Consider the following 17,557-nt stretch of genomic DNA (forward strand, 5'->3'; position numbering starts at 1 on the left):
CAGAGACTCACAGATTCTTCAACTCTCGAGGGTTCTTCATGTCATCCAGAGTCAGGTTTGTCAGGGCAGTCTGATTCTCAATGACTCTGTGAAAAAGAGGAGCCCATCAGGCCGTATTCATATTGAGGGATATTTAAATGTCTGCCTGCTAAAAAGTCCTGAAAACATCTCTGTCCAACACTCCTGGTGGGACGTGAGTGCTGCTCTACCACCCGGGTGGAAGGAAAGTGGTGGGGAGTATTATTCACAAGAAGAACAATGGCCTTCTAGGTTCTGGCTGGGACCACAGCTGGTCAGATTCCTCTGTGCATGTTCACAACCAGGGCACAGAGACAAGTCTTTTTGAGCTCCACTGTAGAAACCAGCTCCATTATGACTCCCTGCTCCTTTTACAAAAATGACAAACTGGCCTCTGCAAAGATGTGAGATGTTCACCTTGAGGCAAGGGCCTCTCCGTTGCTAGACAATGTTTCGATTTAGTTGGTGGTTGTGTAGACATGCAAATAAGTGTGAACGGACGAATTGGTCTGTCAGCTGCTGATGGGGCAATGACCCCCAAGTCTGCACACACCAAAGACCATCTTTCTTTCATTTGTTCATCCATCCTTGTTAAACCTGCTCTGTTGTTTATAGTGGCTTTATCGGCTGATGGTGCCTTTTCTAGTACATGTTGTCATTTGTTTTCATGATTTGGTTACTCGCTTGTTACATTGTACCTTCTGTTTCCTAAAACCCTGCTATCTGTGTTGATGACAGGCAGGTTACAAATATTTCAAAATAACTCACAACTCTTTGCCTTAGATGAAGTCACCACCTCCACCCACCCCTGCGGCCTGTTCGTCCCAGGAACTGTATTGGGGAAGTGCTACTTATTTCGTATTGCTTCCTCATTACATTTCCCCATTACAGTTCCTGGGAAGAACAGGCTGCAGGGGTGGGTGGGGGTGGAGGTGGGGACTTCATCTAAGGTAGAGTTGTGACAAACGCACTCCCCCCCACTCATCTTTCCAGGGGTGAAATTCCCACCCAAACTGTGAAATGGCTTAGCAAGATTTACTCCGTTTTTAATAAGCCTGCTCACTGTATGAGGATTTTACTTTATGGTTAATGGGGTCGTATCTAACATTAGCCCTGCTCAGAGTAGACCCACTGGAATTAATGGACATCAGTAGCTTTGGTCCATTCATAGTACAACTGGGTATAATTTTGTTGGCTACAACCCCAGATGCTGGGTGTTGAACTAGGGAGCTTCTGCATGCAAAGTACTTGCTCTGCTACCCCTACACTATGTGGGCCTTCGTTCCAGGACCTCTTGCCCCACCCAGCCACCCCGAGTAGCTCCCTGTTCCCCTTTCCTGGCTGCCCGTACAAGCCACTCTCTGCTCCACCACCACCGTCAGCAGGCAACAGTCCAGATGAACGTGAAGGGGGTTGGCAGAGGGCGAAGGAAGGGCCCTGAACCTCTCCGCTGTGACAGCACAGGGGAAGCCCCTCCAGGCCTTTCGCTCACTGCTCTGCACTGCAGGGAGTCCAAGCAACCTCCCATCAGACTTACTAACCCTTGCAGGGTCCACTGCCAGCCCTGCCGTAGCTGCTCAATGCAAGCCCAACATTGGTCTGTGGGCAGCACTGAGATGGTGGATGTGGCCTGGCAGAGGCACGGCACACCACACTTTGCTGAAGGCCTGAATCTTTCCCAGAATCTTCCAGGAGAAGCCAGTAAGGGGTTGAATACGCAGTATGACATGAAACAAACAGCTCTTCTGGCCTCCCGTGGTACAAAGGGATTTGTACTCTTCTTTCTTTAAGAAGGCAGAGTGGTTCTGAGTAATGCCCGTTGCTGGAAACTGCAGGAGGGGAGAGCACTGCTCTTGCGCTCAGGTCCTGCTTGCGGTGGGCCTTCTCCCATTTGGCCACTGTGAGGACAGGCTATGCTGGAGTAGAAGGGCCTCATCCAGAAGGCCCCAAAAGGTATACAGCAAAGGTGCCTGCCTGATGCCCTTAGGCAGGGAGTTCCAAAGAGTAGGTGCTGCCACACTAAAAGAACAATTTCTTACAAGTACAGAATGAGTAACAGTGCCTGTTCCACAGAGCGAAGTGCTCGAGTGGGCACATATGGGGTAAGGTGATTTGTAAGTAAACTGGTCCTGAGCTGTTAAGGGCTTTATATACTAGTAGTAACAAAAAGGAAGGCAAGGAAGGCAATGGTAAACCACCTCTGAATACCTCTTACCATGAAAACCCTATGAATATATCAAAAAATATTCATAGGGTTGCCACAAGTAGTAATTGACTTGAAGGCATATAAAAATTAACAAAAAAAGCAAAAGGAGATGGAAACAAGATTAGAACCCTAAATGCAACAATACAATGACTAGCATGTAGGGACAAAGAGGACTATTACAATAGTTATTGTATAGAAATAGAAGAGGACAACAGAAAGGGTAGAACAAGAGCCCTATTCCAAAAGATTAGAGCAATGAAAGGGAAATTTAAACCAAGAGTAGGGATGTTGAATAATCAACAGGGGAACACACTGATTGACCGAGATGAAATAAAAGGAAGATGGAAGCAATACACTGAAGAACTCTATAAAAGAGATGCAAGGATGATAGACTTGTTCATGGAGGAACCGTATGATGAAGAACCGGAAATTTTAGAATGTGAGGTGAAAGCTGCTCTTAAAATACTTGGAAGAAACAAATCACCAGGAACAGATGGCATACCCATAGAGTTGCTACAAGCTACTGAGACTGAATCTGTCCAAATTTTGACAAAAAACTGTCAACAAATATGGAAAAGAAAACAATGGCCCACAGACTGGAAGGGTTCAATATTCATCCCAATCCCAAAGAAAGGAGATCCCAGGGAATGCAGTAATTATCGTACAATTGCCTTAATATCCCATGCAAGTAAAGTAATGCTCAAGATTCTACAACAAAGGCTCTTGCCATATATTTATATTTATTTATTTATTAATTAAACTTATATACCGCCCAACTAGCAATAGCTCTCTGGGCGGTGTACATCAAAAAATACAATAAAATTACACAATCTCATAAAACAGAGTATATAAAAACTGTACAAACTAAAATCAGATTACAACAATTTAAAATTAAATTAACTTAAATTAAAATGCCTCAGAGAAGAGGAAGGTTTTAACTTGGCGCCGAAAAGATGATAGTGTTGGCGCCAAGCGCACCTCCTCGGGGAGACTATTCCATAGTTCGGGGGCCGCCACTGAGAAGGCCCTAGATCTTGTCACCACCCTCCGGGCCTCCCTATGGGTTGGGACCCGGAGGAGGACCTTCGTAGTAGACCGTAGTGAACGGGCAGGTTCATATCGGGAGAGACATTCCGACAGATATCATGGTCCCGCGCCGTATAAGGCTTTATAGGTTAATACCAACACTTTGAATTTTGCCCAGAAGCATATGGGAAGCCAGTGCAAGCGAGCCAGAACAGGTGTTATATGCTCAGACCGCTTGGTTCTTGTTAGCAGTCTGGCCGCCGCATTTTGCACTAGCTGTAGCTTCCAAACCGTCTTCAAAGGTAGCCCTATGTAAAGCGCATTGCAGTAGTCCAGACGCGAGGTTACCAGAGCATGTACCACTGATGTGAGGTCTTCCTTACTCAGATAGGGACGTAGTTGGGCTACCAACCAAAGTTGGTAGAACGCATTCCGGGCCACCGAGGCTACATGAGCCTCGAGTGAGAGGGAAGAGTCTAAAACAACTCCCAGACTACGAACCTGCTCCTTTAGGGGGAGTGTAACCCCATCCAGGACAGGGTATATATCCACCATCTGATCAGAGAAACCATCCACCAACAGCATCTCAGTCTTATCAGGATTGAGTCTCAGTTCGTTAGTTCTCATCCAGTCCATTGTTGCAGCCAGGCACCGGTTCAGCACATCGACCGCCTCACCTGAAGAAGATGAAAAGAAGTAGAGCTGCGTGTCATCAGCGTACTGATGACAACGCACTCCAAAACTCCTGATGACCGCACCCAGCGGCTTCATATATATGTTAAAAAGCATGGGAGACAAAACTGAACCCTGTGGGACCCCACATTGGAGAACCCACGGTGTCGAGCAATGGTCCCCAAGCACTATCTTCTGGAGACGACCCGCTAAGTAGGAGCGGAACCACTGCCAAGCAGTGCCTCCAACTCCCAACTCCACAAGCCTCTCCAGAAGGATACCATGGTCGATGGTATCAAAAGCCGCTGAGAGATCAAGGAGAATCAGCAGAGTTACACTCCCTCTGTCTCTCTCCCGACATAGGTCATCAAACAGGGCGACCAAGGCCATCTCAGTGCCAAAACCAGGCCTGAAACCCGATTGAAATGGATCTAGATAATCGGTTTCATCCAATAGCACCTGGAGCTGGTCAGCAACCACTCGTTCCAAGATCTTGCCCAGACATATGGAGAGAGAAATGCCAGACATCCAAGCTGAATTTAGAAAGGGAAGAGGCACCAGAGATCATATCGCCAACATACGTTGGATCATGGAACAGACCAAGGAATTTCAGAAGAAAATCACCCTGCGCTTTATAGGTTACAGCAAAGCCTTTGATTGTGTAGATCATGAAAAACTATGGAATGCTTTAAAAGAAATGGGGGTGCCACAGCATCTGATTGTCCTGATGCGCAACCTATACTCTAAGCAAGAGGCTACTGTAAGAACAGAATATGGAGAAAGTGATTGGTTCCCAATCGGAAAGGGTGTGAGACAGGGGTGTATTTTTATTTTATTTATTTATTTAATTTAATTTATATACCACCCTAAGCCCGAAGGCTCTCTGGGCGGTGTACAAAAAGATAAAAACAAGCATAATATATAAATACAATAAATACAATAAATCAAGAAACAAAACAAACAAACAATAAAGAACCAAACAACGACCAAAATACAGAAATGTTGTTAAAATACACTTTAAAATGCCTGGGAGTATAAAAAGATTTTCACCTGGCGCCGAAAAGATAGTAGCGTCGGCGCTAGGCGCACCTCATCGGGGAGACTGTTCCACAGTTCGGGGGCCACCACTGAAAAGGCCCTGGTTCTAGTCATCACCCTCCGAGCTTCTCGATGGGATGGTACTCGGAGGAGGGCCTTAGATGTTGAGCGCAGTGTACGGGTAGGTTCATATTGGGAGAGGCATTCCACCAGGTATTGCGGTCCCATGCCGTGTAGGGCTTTATAGGTCAAAACCAGCACTTTGAATCTAGCCCGGAAACAAATAGGAAGCCAGTGCAGACGGGCCAGAACAGGTGTTATATGAGTGGACCTTCTGGTCCGCGTCAACAATCTGGCCGCTGCATTCTGGACTAGCTGTAGTTTCCGAACAGTCTTCAAGGGCAGCCCATGTAGAGCGCGTTGCAGTAGTCCAATCTAGAAGTTACCAGAGCATGAACAACTGAGGCGAGGTCGTCACTGTCCAGATAGGGACGTAGCTGGGCTACTAATCGAAGATGGTAAAAAGCATTCCGTGCCACCGAGGCCACCTGGGCCTCAAGAGACAAGGAAGGATCGAAAAGAACTCCCAAGCTACGAACCTGTTCCTTCAAGGGGAGTGTAACCCCGTCAAGAACAGGATGAACATCCACCATCTGAGCAGAGAAGGCACTCACCAACAGTGCCTCAGTCTTGTCTGGATTGAGCTTCAGTCTGTTAGCTTTTATCACCCTATTTTTTTAATCTGTATGCAGAACATATCATATGGAAAGCAGGATTGGACCAAGATGAAGGAGGTGTGAAAATTGAAGGGAGAAATATCAATAATTTAAGATACGCAGACTATACCATGTTACTAGCAGAAACCAGTAATGGTATGAAATGAATGCTGATGAAAGTTAAAGAGGAAAGCACAAAAGCAGGACTACAGCTCAATGTCAAAACGTCTAAAGTAATGACAATAGAAGATTTATGTAACTTTAAAGTTGACAACGAGGACATTGAACTTGTCAAGGATTATTAATACCTCAGCACAGTCATTAACCAAAATGGAGACAATAGTCAAGAAATCAGAAGAAGGCTAGGACTGGGGAGGGCAGCTATGAGAGAACTAGAAAAGATCCTCAAATGCAATGATGTATCACTGACCACTACAGTCAGGACCATTCAGACCATGGTATTCCCGATCTCTATGTATGGATGTGAAAGTTGGACAGCAAAAAAATGGATAAGAGAAAAATCCACTCATTTGAAATGTGGTGTTGGAGGAGAGCTTTGTGCACACCACAGACTGCGGCAAATTAAACCAGAACTGTCACTAGACGCTAAAATGATGAAACGATGATAACCTCAGTTTGGAAAGTATACTTTGGACACTTAATGAGAAGATATGATTCACTAGAAAAGACAATAATGCTGGGAAAAACAGAAGGGAGTAGAAAAAGAGGAAGACCGAACAAGAGATGGATTGATTCCATAAAGGAAGCCACAGACCTGAACTTACAAGATCTGAACAGTGTGGTTTGTTACAGATGCTCTTGGATGTTGCCGATTCATAGGGTCGCCATAAGTCGAAATCAACTTGAAGGCATATAGAATCATAGAATCATAGAGTTGGAAGGGGCCTTGTAGGCCATCGAGTCCAACCCCCTGCTCACAGCAGGAAATCCACAGCTAGAGCATCTCCCGCAGATAGCTGTCCAGCCTCTGCTTGAAGACATCCAGTGAAGGGGATCCCACCACCTCCCTAGGCAGTTGGTTCCATTGCCAAACCGCCCTTACTTAGAAGTTTCTTCTAATGTCCAATTTGAGTCTACGCTCCTGCAACTTAAAACCATTAGACCTAGTCCTACCCTCTGGGGCAGCAGAGAACAAGTCTGTACCCTCCTCTATGTGACAGCCCTTCAGGTACTTAAAGAGTGCAATCATATCACCCCTCAGCCTTCTCTTCACCAGACTGAACATGCCACGTTCCTTCAACCTTTCCTCATAAGACTTGTTCTCCATACCGGCTATCATCCTTGTCGCCCTCTTCTGAACCCTCTCTAACTTGTCTATATCTTTCTTAAAATGAGGCGCCCAGAACTGAACGCAGTATTCCAGATGAGGCCTGACCAATGCAGAATATAGTGGGACTATTACTTCCCTCGACCTGGAAACTATAGCTCTGTTTATGCATCCCAAAACCGCGTTTGCCTTTTTTGCCGCAGCATCACACTGCTGGGTCATGTTCAACTTGCGATCCACTACAATTCCAAGGTCCTTCTCACACGCACTACTGCTAAGCCGGGTATTTCCCATCCTGTACCCGTGCATTTTGTTTTTGTGGCCTAAATGCAGAATCCTGCATTTGTCTTTATTGAATGTCATTTTATTAATTTCAGCCCAATTTTCTAGTCTATCCAGGTCCCTTTGGATTTTATTCCTGTCTTCCATTGTGTTAGCTATCCCTCCCAGTTTCGTATCATCCGCAAACTTCATAAGGCTTCCCTCCACCCCATCATCTAAGTCATTGATAAAAATGTTGAAGAGTATCGGCCCCAGGACAGAACCCTGTGGCACTCCACTCGAAACCTCCTTCCAGTCCGAAGCAGAGCCACTGACGACCACTCTTTGAGTACGGTTTTCCAACCAGTTGTGAATCCACCTGACAGTATTTCTATGTAGTCCGCATTTGACTAGTTTGCTAATCAAACGGTCGTGGGGGACTTTGTCAAACGCCTTGAACTTGGAGCAGTAACAAATTAGCCACGAGTGCAGATCTCTGAGCAGAGGTGTTATATGCTGACAGGGTCTCACTCCGTCAGTAATCTGGCTGCAGCATTTTGCACTGATTACAGTTTCTGAGTCAAGTGCAAGGAAAGCCCACATAGAGTGCATTACAGTAATCCAGTCTTGAACACTGATATTACCAACATGAACAGTTATTTTGAATCCACATTCTTGATTTAACCTTTTAACCTTTCAGAGTTCCTGCTCTTACAAGGCATTTTACAACAGTTCAAAAGCCATAACCATATAATTATTAACTAACATTGAAGCATTAACATTAAAAAGATAGCAGCAGCTAAAAAAAATGTGTGCAGCTTGACTGAACCATCTCTCAACCCTACCTTACAGGGTTGCTTCAAAGATAAAAGTGGGGGAGGATCCAGAAAGAAAAGTGAGGTGCAAATATATTATGTAATATTCACAAACTATGCAGTGAAGGGGGAATATGTGCACAAAGGCAGCCCTCCATTGCTTTAACTGCAACATCCCACAGTTCTGATATTTTACAGCAAGATATCCAAAACAAACAAAACACAAAACGTGCCAACACACACAGACACCCACACCCACACTCACGTTAAGAATGTAAAAGTGGGTCGGCAGGTACACATGCTGCTGCTGCTGCTGCTGCAAGCTATAAAGTTAACTCTTGTGCACAAAAGCAGGAAAAGGCAGCTATTTTCAGAACTTGCAATGGGTTCTAGCTATTGCCTGGAGGTCAACAAATCCCTCATCAATCACAACTCTGACTTATTGGCTAAAAACCTGAAAGGGCGGGGATTGGAACAGCTGGCTACTAGCTCAGTTAATGGAGGTTGTTGGCTGTGGAGTCTGACATTTTTGTGTACATATATATGTCTCTTGACCCAGCTTAGGAACTTAATTTTTCTTAAAATGAAAGCTCAGAGTTTGTGGGTTATGGGCCCCCTGGGAGAAAAGGACCTTTTTTTAACCCATCTGTTGGTGGCCCTGGGGCTCTTCCACTACTCTTAGGTGTATTATAAAACTTAAGGGAAATCCCATATCAAACCACATTGCACCATCATGCAGCAGTGATTTCTAAGGGGAAAATGCAAAGTGCTTTTCTAAGCCTCTTTACATCTTAAGCTGTGTGTGATGCTCACAGCCACTGGCTATGACTAGGCCTGTTCTGGCTGAAATGGGAGAGCTGAGAGGAGTGGCATTGCCCACCACACTTGCCTGTCCCCCATGCTGGCGTCAGTCCCTGTATATCTTCCAGGAATCTTTCTCCTAGCCACAGGGGGGATAATTGATGGACCCCTGTTGTCTTGGAGAGAACAGTGTAATGGCCCATCAGCTAGCCTCCATTTATAGTGCAGCAGAAGATGGAGAAAGTCTCTGGCAAGGGAGCCTCAGTGGCCTCAGCACCAGTGCAGGACCAGCCACCACATCCCAAAGCATCCAGATGCAGACCACATGTGCGCGCACCCCCCCTCCTGCAAAGGAACCATCATTTTCCTACTTCTGGAAAGGTGTTGGATTTGCCGCTAGCTGCAGCCACACATAAAAGAGGCCATCTCTTTCCAGGCTTGTCTTGGGGCTCCTATTACGCCCAGAGGGGTAGGGTAGAAAGTTCCCCACTTTATGAATGAACACAAGACAAGTCGAACTGGACAACTGGAAGAGATAAAATCCCCAGTTCTAAAATCAGTGTTGTAATAATTAACTGTCATCAGGTGGCTTCCTAGGAATAATAACTAATACATTGCGCAAAGTTTTTCAGGCATGCTAAAATTAGTATGTTAAACATTTTTTCAGGTCCTTCATTTTTTTAAATAAAATCTAATCTAAGGGAAAATATAAGGCATGCTTATATTTTTGCCATGTTTTTAAACACAAGTATTCCAATATGCAGAACATATCATACGGAAAGTGGGATTGGACCAAGATGAAGAAGGTATGAAAATTGGAGGGAGAAATATCAATAATTTAAGATATGCAGACGATACCATACTACTAGCAGAAACCAGTAAATGATCTGAAACAAATGCTGATGAAAGTTAACAGGAAAGCACAAAAGCAGGACTACAGCTGAACGTCAAAAAGACTAAAGTAATGACAACAGAAGATTTATGTAACTTTAAAGAAGGCTAGGACTGGGGAGGGCAGCTATGAGAGAACTAGAAAAGGTCCTCAAATGCAAAGTTGTATCACTGAACACCAAAGTCAGGATCATTGAGACCATGGTATTCCTGATCTCTATGTATGGATGTGAAAGTTGGACAGTGAAAAAAGGGGATAAGAGAAAAATCACTTAATTTGAAATGTGGTGCTGGAGGAGAGCTTTGGAATATATAATTTGGACACTTAATGAGAAGACATGATTCACTAGAAGAGACAATACATGTAACGTTGGGGAAAAGAGAAAGGAGTAGAAAAAGAGGAAGACCAAACAAGAGATGGATTGATTCCATAAAGGAAGCCACAGACCTGAACTTACAAGAACAGGGTGGTCCATGACAGATGCTCTTGGCGGTCACTGATTCACAGGGTCACCATAATTCATAATCGACTTGAAGGTACATAACAACAACAAATTCCAATAAGTATAGTTTCCAAGTAAAGCTTTGAATTTGTCTGAATATAACAGTTAAACCACCCTAAGGCTGCAATTCTCTGCACATTTACTTGGAGTAAATCCCACTGGACTCAGACCGATGTTACTTTTCTGAGAAGACCTTCACAGAACTGCACTGTAAATGCATTTTATCATTCCTGCCCCCACCCCCTGCCAAATCAAATATTTCAGTTCAATTCCTTTTGGCTACTAGGGAAGCTATAGAGCATGTAAAATTAACACAACATACTTTTGAAAGTTTTGTTTGCTAACAGTATGCAAAATGCTAAAATGAGATCTCATACATTTAAGGGAACAGATCCCCCCCCCTGCTGAGAACCCAAACCCTCGCCTACGTCACACTAAACCATGATCTTACAAAATTAGGTCCATCCCCACCTTTATTTCAAAGCAGATTCAGGGCTGGTTCACCCAAGCCTGTCTGCCCACAACAGGCTTTCCCAAGGGGGCTGCTCCCACCAAGAAATGTTGACCAGGCCTGTGCCTCTCCCCACACCCCAAACATGACATTTTAAAAGCCAGCACATGCACTGGAGGCAGCGCTGTTCCAAGATAGTCCAAAATATATGGTGTGATGGGTAGTCTGAGAAAATGCTATGGTCAGATTGGGGTAAAACTGAAAAAAGTATTGTTATTATTGTTGACATTCGTATGCTGCACTATAAAGCAACATTCTGTGGGTGGCTTACAAGGAAAAACAATGAAAATACAAAGTAAAACATGAAACCATTAAACCTCTAAGTGCTTCTCCTCCTCCTCCTCCTCCACAGCCACGTCTTGTGTGTGTGTGTGTGGATTCTTACAGGTTGTGTGAAGAAGGTCTTCCTGATACAATTGCCAGTCAGTTTAATGGGGTGAACCCAAGGGCAGCTTCCCCTTAACGACCCTTCCCTTTAAACCACACTTTGTGGGAAACCTTTGGGTTACCCTATCCAGCTCACTTGGCATCAGACCCTTCTGCACTGGGTAGGGGATTCCCAGTGTAACAGCCCCATAGGCAGCCCCATTCTCATCTGTTCTTAATACCAACTGTGCCATTCAGCTGAGCAGGTTAACCCCGATCCCATTCCTGGGTCACTTCAGACTTCCCAAGGGTTGCAACAACACTTTCCACCATGTCCCCCAGAAAAGCACTTAACAGAGGCAGGTGTTTGGATTCCAAGCTGGGATAGAATGCTGAGGAATGGGGAAAGACTAGGAATCCGGGGGTCTGGGGATGGAGGAGGGCCCTCTCCATTGGTGGATTCCTAGGAAAAGGGCTCTCTGCAGCAGCTCAATGGGCAAGCTGATGCACTTGCCTATACTGGCAGCAAAGGGGGTGGGTTACACCCCTCAGGGGAGTCAGGCTTGCTTGCAAACACACCGTGAGCAACTCTGCCAGTTCCTGGAGCTGAGCTGGCATCCATCTGCCAGACTGCCTCTAGGAAAAGGATGAGCTGCCCGAGGCCAAGAGAGGCTCAAGGGAGGAGTTGGGAAGGATCCTTGGAGCAGCACTGGGAAAAGTTTCATTGAGGAATAGTATGTGACGCTCAGTTAAGATGCAGTGACGATGAGAGTGCAATATTTGGCCATGGAGGCTCATCTATTTGGGTGGTGAATTATTCTGGGTGTAATCTGCAGATATTGCCAGTTCACTCTTCTCTCTAGACAATTTATGTATGACTAAAACTGCTAGGTATGCCCCCCTGTTGCCATATTCTGTTGCTTCCTACCACTAAGCCAGCCCATAACAATGGTTTCCTCAGGACCCTCCTGCGGCTTTTAAAACTCCTTAACCCCCCCCCCCCCGCTGAAGGAGATGCAGTCACAGTTGAGGGTGACAGTGAGCAGCTCCCTTGGCTTATGTTTAAAAAGCCCTCCCTGTTTGGTCGCTGTCTGCTAGCAAGTACAGGACGTGCCACCCCAGAGGGCAACACTAGGTAGGCCTAGTCTCCCCTCCCCCCAGCACTCCTGCTTATTCAGCCCCCACCCCCAAATCCAGCTTTCTTTTTTCCATGTAGGCATCCAGTGCATTTAAGTGTGTCAGTTGCTCACACAGGGATTGATCTCCCTCTCGCGCGCGCACACACAGAGAGCGCTATTCCATACCAGGCTCTGTCATACGCCCTAAGGCTGCAATTCTCTGCACATTTACTTGTGTGTAGGCGCTGGGGCACCTTGATCTCCTTCCTAAGGCAATTGGGTAAAAGGGAGCGGCAAAGATGAAAGGCCTTTCCCGAGGGTGGGAGGGGGAAAGGCAAAGGGAGAGTCCCCCCCATCCCACTCCGAAGCAGCCGGCATTCATCTTCTCCGGCAGAGGAACAAACCAATACCTGTTTTAACAGCTTTGATGGTGAATTAATGCTATTCAAATGATGCCAGGAAATTACTGTTTGATGCGGGTTCTAGATTCACTCAAGGAAGTTATCCAAGAGGATGCCCTCTAAGCGGCGCGCGTGTGTGGAAATGCACAAGGCTCCTCCGCAGACAAACAGCACTGTTCGACGTTGAGTTCCCCAGCTCTTGAACATTTGCCAGGGCGACCATGGGGCAGAAGCTGGTTCAGACCCATCTTGGTGCTGCAACAGCACGCGGTTGGTCAGGGTTTCTGCAGAGACCCTCCCCCTTGCTATAAATGCTTCGTTCGCATTCGTCTGTCCGTCCGGCCTCTTTCTAACTGATCTTCTCCGATGCCAGAGCGGCACCTTTCCACTTCCAGCCAGATCCCTCCAACCGCCACTTGCTCTCTGTGACCCTCGAGAACGTTTAGCCCAGCTCGCTTTGACAAAAAAGGTGTCACTCCGAGGCCCAAGTGACCTGCAGGCGGCGGGGGGGACCCCCAAGTTCTGCTGTGCCCTCCCGCTACCGGGAAGGCAGCCCGGACTTGCCTCACCCCATCGCCCGTTCCCAGCCCAGGCACCCCGCAGGGCCGGCGGCACTCACATTTCCGTGAAGTTCTCCAAGCCGCGCAGCTGCGCCAGGCTCTGGATGGCGTTGGGCTCCTGGCAGAACAAGGCGTTCATGTAGCACCGGCACTGCTCCAGGCAGGGGGAGGCGGCGCTCGGGGGCAGGAGCAGCCAGGCCAGGCCGAGGAGCAGCCCGGCAGGGCCCCTTAGCCCCTTTCCTCTTCGGGGACACATCCTTGGCTCGCAGAGCCCGGCAGGTGCGGCTCTCTCGCTCGGCGCCTCTGCCCTCCTGGTCCACCCGGGGACATGTGCCCGGAGACACACGCGCGCTCAGCCCTCAACCTTGAAGGGCGGAGCTTACTGCCATGGCTCCGCCCCCGAACACAGAGCCCCGCCCCTTCTAAGGGACCGATGGACTGACTGGCCTGCCCTGTGCGGCGGCAGCCGGCCCTGGTGCCTGATGCAAGCGGCAGCGGCAGGAGGACTCGAGGGCCCAAAGGCACTGAACCTGGCGAGGAGGGGGCCGAGAATCACGGGGCTGCTCACAAAGGTGCATCTCACAATGTCTGAATCATGCACAGTCATTGATAGGCTCAAGTGCTAGCAGACTTGCACCGCCCAATAACTCACTCTTCACCTAAGACACACTCTTCTTCATTACCGCTAAACACTACTTCACAATACGCAAGACACGACTACTACATCACCACATGCATACAGCACACACCTGCCAAGCCACCCTCCATCCAACCATAGCCGCCCCATACCTCCATGGGGAGCAGTCAGAGCAAGGCAGGCGACAGGATGGCGGCGGAAGCAGCCCCGTGGGACGTTAATCCATTGCGAGAGGGGTGACCGGAAGAATCTGCGGAGAGTCTCAAGAATATTCGGGGGAGAGGGAAGGGCGCTGAAATGCAGGGCCTGGAGAAATGGAAAAGGAGGGCGGGGCGGTGCTGGAAGAGGGAACGGACAAACTTCGGGTGGGGAAGGAAGGGGCCTGCCAGGTGGGGAGAGCTTTGGGGAAAAGCTGGAGGCTGAGCGGAGGAGGAGGAGGAGGGTAAAGAACGAAGCCTTGACCTCCCTGCAAGCTGCCCCCCCTTCTTCAAGCTTCTGCGCCATCCCACACCTGCTCCCGGCCAGTTTCAGCTTCCTCAGTGCCCCCCTCCCTTGCCCTCAGGGCTGCCAACAGATTAGCAGATCAACTGATTAATTGCCCAGTTTAATTAAATTAAACTGATTAATTTAATGATTAATCAGTAAACCAACACAATTTAAATGCATTTCCATAGTGCATCACCTCAACTTTATGAAGATGCTGTAAAAAGGGGGCAATGTAGTGAGCGGTGCTTTTCTTCTTGCTGGTCACACCCCTCCCCCACTTTGAGAAGAATCAGATCTTGGCTGCGCCTGCGACTCTCCTGTCCTCCTCAGCACAACTGCTGTCACCCACACTGAGTCCCTGGGATAGAGGAGGTTATATGAAGCCAAAGAAATGACTCAGGGTAAGATGCAACTCTGCCTGCTGCTGGCCACTGCAGACCGTTGCCCCACCCACAGACTGGGGGCAATTGCCTTGGATTGCCATGCCCTGAAGCGGGCGTTAGCCACAGGGCGGAGTCTCTAGCGGAGGCCTTTTTGTGCCAGGCCTTGTAGTTACTGCCTGGCACATTCCAAGACAGACCTGAGCAGGTGCAGAGTAAACTTCTGTCACTGTGAAGAAAGGAACGGAGAACTGAAGGACATCCAAAAAGGAGGGCTGTGTTTTGTTTCATGTCCAGACTGGAGCCACAGAATACTTTTTGGGGGAGGGGAGGAGAGGGAACTTAGCCCCTGGTTTAATGAGGGCTGCCCCTCCCGTGCAATTCCCTTCCCCTCCCCTATCTCCCTCCCTCGCCCTGATTTCTCAAGAAAGAGCAAGGGGGAGACCCCCAAGGGCTGGTGACAGCATTATGGGGCCCGAGGGAGCCCTTGGCCTCCTAATGAGGAAGGTCTTTATTTACTGAGGGCTCCTCCTGCGAAAGTGGGGACAGATGGGGTTCTGGAGAGGAGGGGGTGGGGAAGGACAGGCACCCATCCCCAGTGGCAGGGAACCGGCAGCTGGGCTAAGACAGGCAGCGCCTCAGGCCTCTAGCAGACCCTCAGCACTCCTGATTATGTGTTGCCTTATCACGAGTGGCATCTGAACCATTTCTGGTTCAGAGTCCTGCTCTGAAATCCATCCTGTAAATATAAAGATATTGGGAAGGAGAGAAGTACCCAGTGTTAACCCATAACTTCCAGACTTAACACCACCACCAGCAGGAGTGTTGCTGCCAAGGACAGCACCAGCATGCTGACATTTTGCAGGGTCTGACCCAGGAATGCTTCAATGCTGCTTCTCAGGCTTTAGGGTCACCCTGAGCCAGTGGGATCACAGGGGTGATCATGCATCACATGTCACCTGCAACAAGGTCATATTCAGGAGAGTCCCATGATATTTGTACAACCTTTTCCACACAGCACTCCCTGTGTAGCAACTGGCACACTAGCTGGGGGGGGTGAGGGGGGGAGAGGAAGGAGAGAAGACAGGGAAACAGCCTTTTCCTTGCAGCAATGCATTCCTCTTTGAATGCTGGGAAGTGCACATGCCCACTGAAACCAAAGCACTTCCTCAAGGGAAAGAGTCCAGGTTGGGCGCAACACATTAATTGCATGAATAAAACAGCGTTTGGACTCAATTAATGCCTTTGGAAAGCTCCCCTTTAGTTCCCCCCCCCCAGCCACAATCTTATCTTGGCATACTCTGATCCCCACATAAACACAGGCAAGGCTTTGGCCTTCATAATGAACAAAAAGTCCCTTATTCGGGGGCCAGTGGAGAGCTCCGTAGGCCGACAGAGGGCAATATGGAATTTCAGTGCTACAGCATGGGGGGGCAGGAGGAGGAGAGAGTGAAATGCGCAGAGGGAATAATTATGGCTTGATATTTTACAGCAGATGGCTCTCAAAGCACTTTACAGCAAGCACTTCACTTTCATTAAAACAACACAGGGCAAATCTAAAACCAATGCAAGGAAGTGCTTCTGCAGCCCCTGGGATGACTCCAAGTGCCATCTTCTCCCTCAGCTGAGGGAAACCAGACAAGGCAAAAGGGCATTTGGTTTCAGAAGGGAAAATGTGTGTGGAATATCTTAGTCTCAGAAATGTCCTCCAATAAGGTCCAGTTGGACAACACCATGAACGTTGTTGTTGTTGTTATGTGCCTTCAAGTCGATCACGACTTATGGCGACCCTATGAATCAGCGACCTCTAAGAGCATCTGTCATGAACCACCCTGTCCAGATCTTGAAAGTTCAGGTCTGTAGCTTCCTTTATGGAATAAATCCATCTCTTGTTTGGCCTTCCTCTTTTTCTACTCCCTTCTGTTTTTCCCAGCATTATGGTCTTTTCTAGTGAATCTAGTGACAGTTCTGGTTTAATTTGTTCTAACATGCAATTATTTGTCTTTTTTGCAGTCCATGGTATGCGCAAAGCTCTCCTCCAGCACCACATTTCAAATGAGTTGATTTTTCTCTTATCTGCCTTTTTCACTGTCCAGCTTTCACATCCATACATAGAGATCAGGAATACCACGGTCTGAATGATCAGCATCGAAAATCTGGCACAAAATCAGCATTAAACATTTTGGATGGGGTTTCTTGTCAAAAGGAAAGTGCCAGTCAGTGTGTGTGTGTAGACACTTGCTACAAATTGCATAATCAGCCAGACCTTTGAGGAACATCGGAAGCCACCCATACCTAGATATGCTGCTAGGGATTGAACCTGGTCCCTTCTACATGTACACCAGATGCTCCACATACTGAAGCTATGGTGGCTGGTCCTGCTCTTGGGAAACCATCTTGTATCAAATGTCCCTCTGCATACCTTATGTTTTCATATGCCAGGTCTCCCTTGGGGTGGGATATTTGAAATTATTTTTTATGGTAGCAAAATACAGACCAGGAGCAAAATTGAATGGTGTGGCCCTTTAGTTATTCTTTAAACTCATTTACATATTGCTCAATATTTCAAAAATCTCTAAACAAACAAACAATATATCATTCAAACAAAAACACACTCTAAAACCAGTTAAGTTCTTGATTTCATTAAAACAACACGGGGCAAATCTAAAACCAATGCAAGGAAGTACTTTTGCAGCCCCTGAGATGGCCCCAAGTGGGAGCTGGAGCATTGGGCTGAAAACAACAGAATGAAATTCAACAGGGATAAGTGCAAAGTTCTACACCTAGGAAAAAGAAACCAAATGCACAGTTAGAAGATGGGGGATACTTGGCTCAGCAATACAACATGCGAGGAGGATCTTGG

General features: G+C 47.4%; 1 protein-coding gene across 2 annotated transcripts in view; it reads right to left on the reverse strand.

Moving 5' to 3' along the window:
- NTRK1 (neurotrophic receptor tyrosine kinase 1) overlaps positions 1–13,530 on the reverse strand; it is a 36,588-nt gene extending 23,058 nt beyond the window's left edge. Inside the window, exons 1-2 of one of the 2 annotated variants that reach the window (XM_061605728.1) lie at positions 13,251–13,530; positions 12–86 (exon numbers count right to left, since the gene is read on the reverse strand). In XM_061605728.1, the coding sequence (XP_061461712.1) occupies positions 12–86; positions 13,251–13,447 (272 nt within the window). In that variant the 5' untranslated portion in view covers positions 13,448–13,530. Of the gene's footprint in view, positions 1–11; positions 87–12,640; positions 12,823–13,250 lie in introns of those variants that run through there. The other variant, XM_061605729.1, reaches the window with a different exon arrangement.
- Between the last annotated feature and the right edge of the window lie 4,027 nt (positions 13,531–17,557).

The sequence above is a fragment of the Rhineura floridana genome, chromosome 22, assembly GCF_030035675.1.
Source record: "Rhineura floridana isolate rRhiFlo1 chromosome 22, rRhiFlo1.hap2, whole genome shotgun sequence".
Taxonomy (NCBI): Eukaryota; Metazoa; Chordata; class Lepidosauria; order Squamata; family Rhineuridae; genus Rhineura; species Rhineura floridana.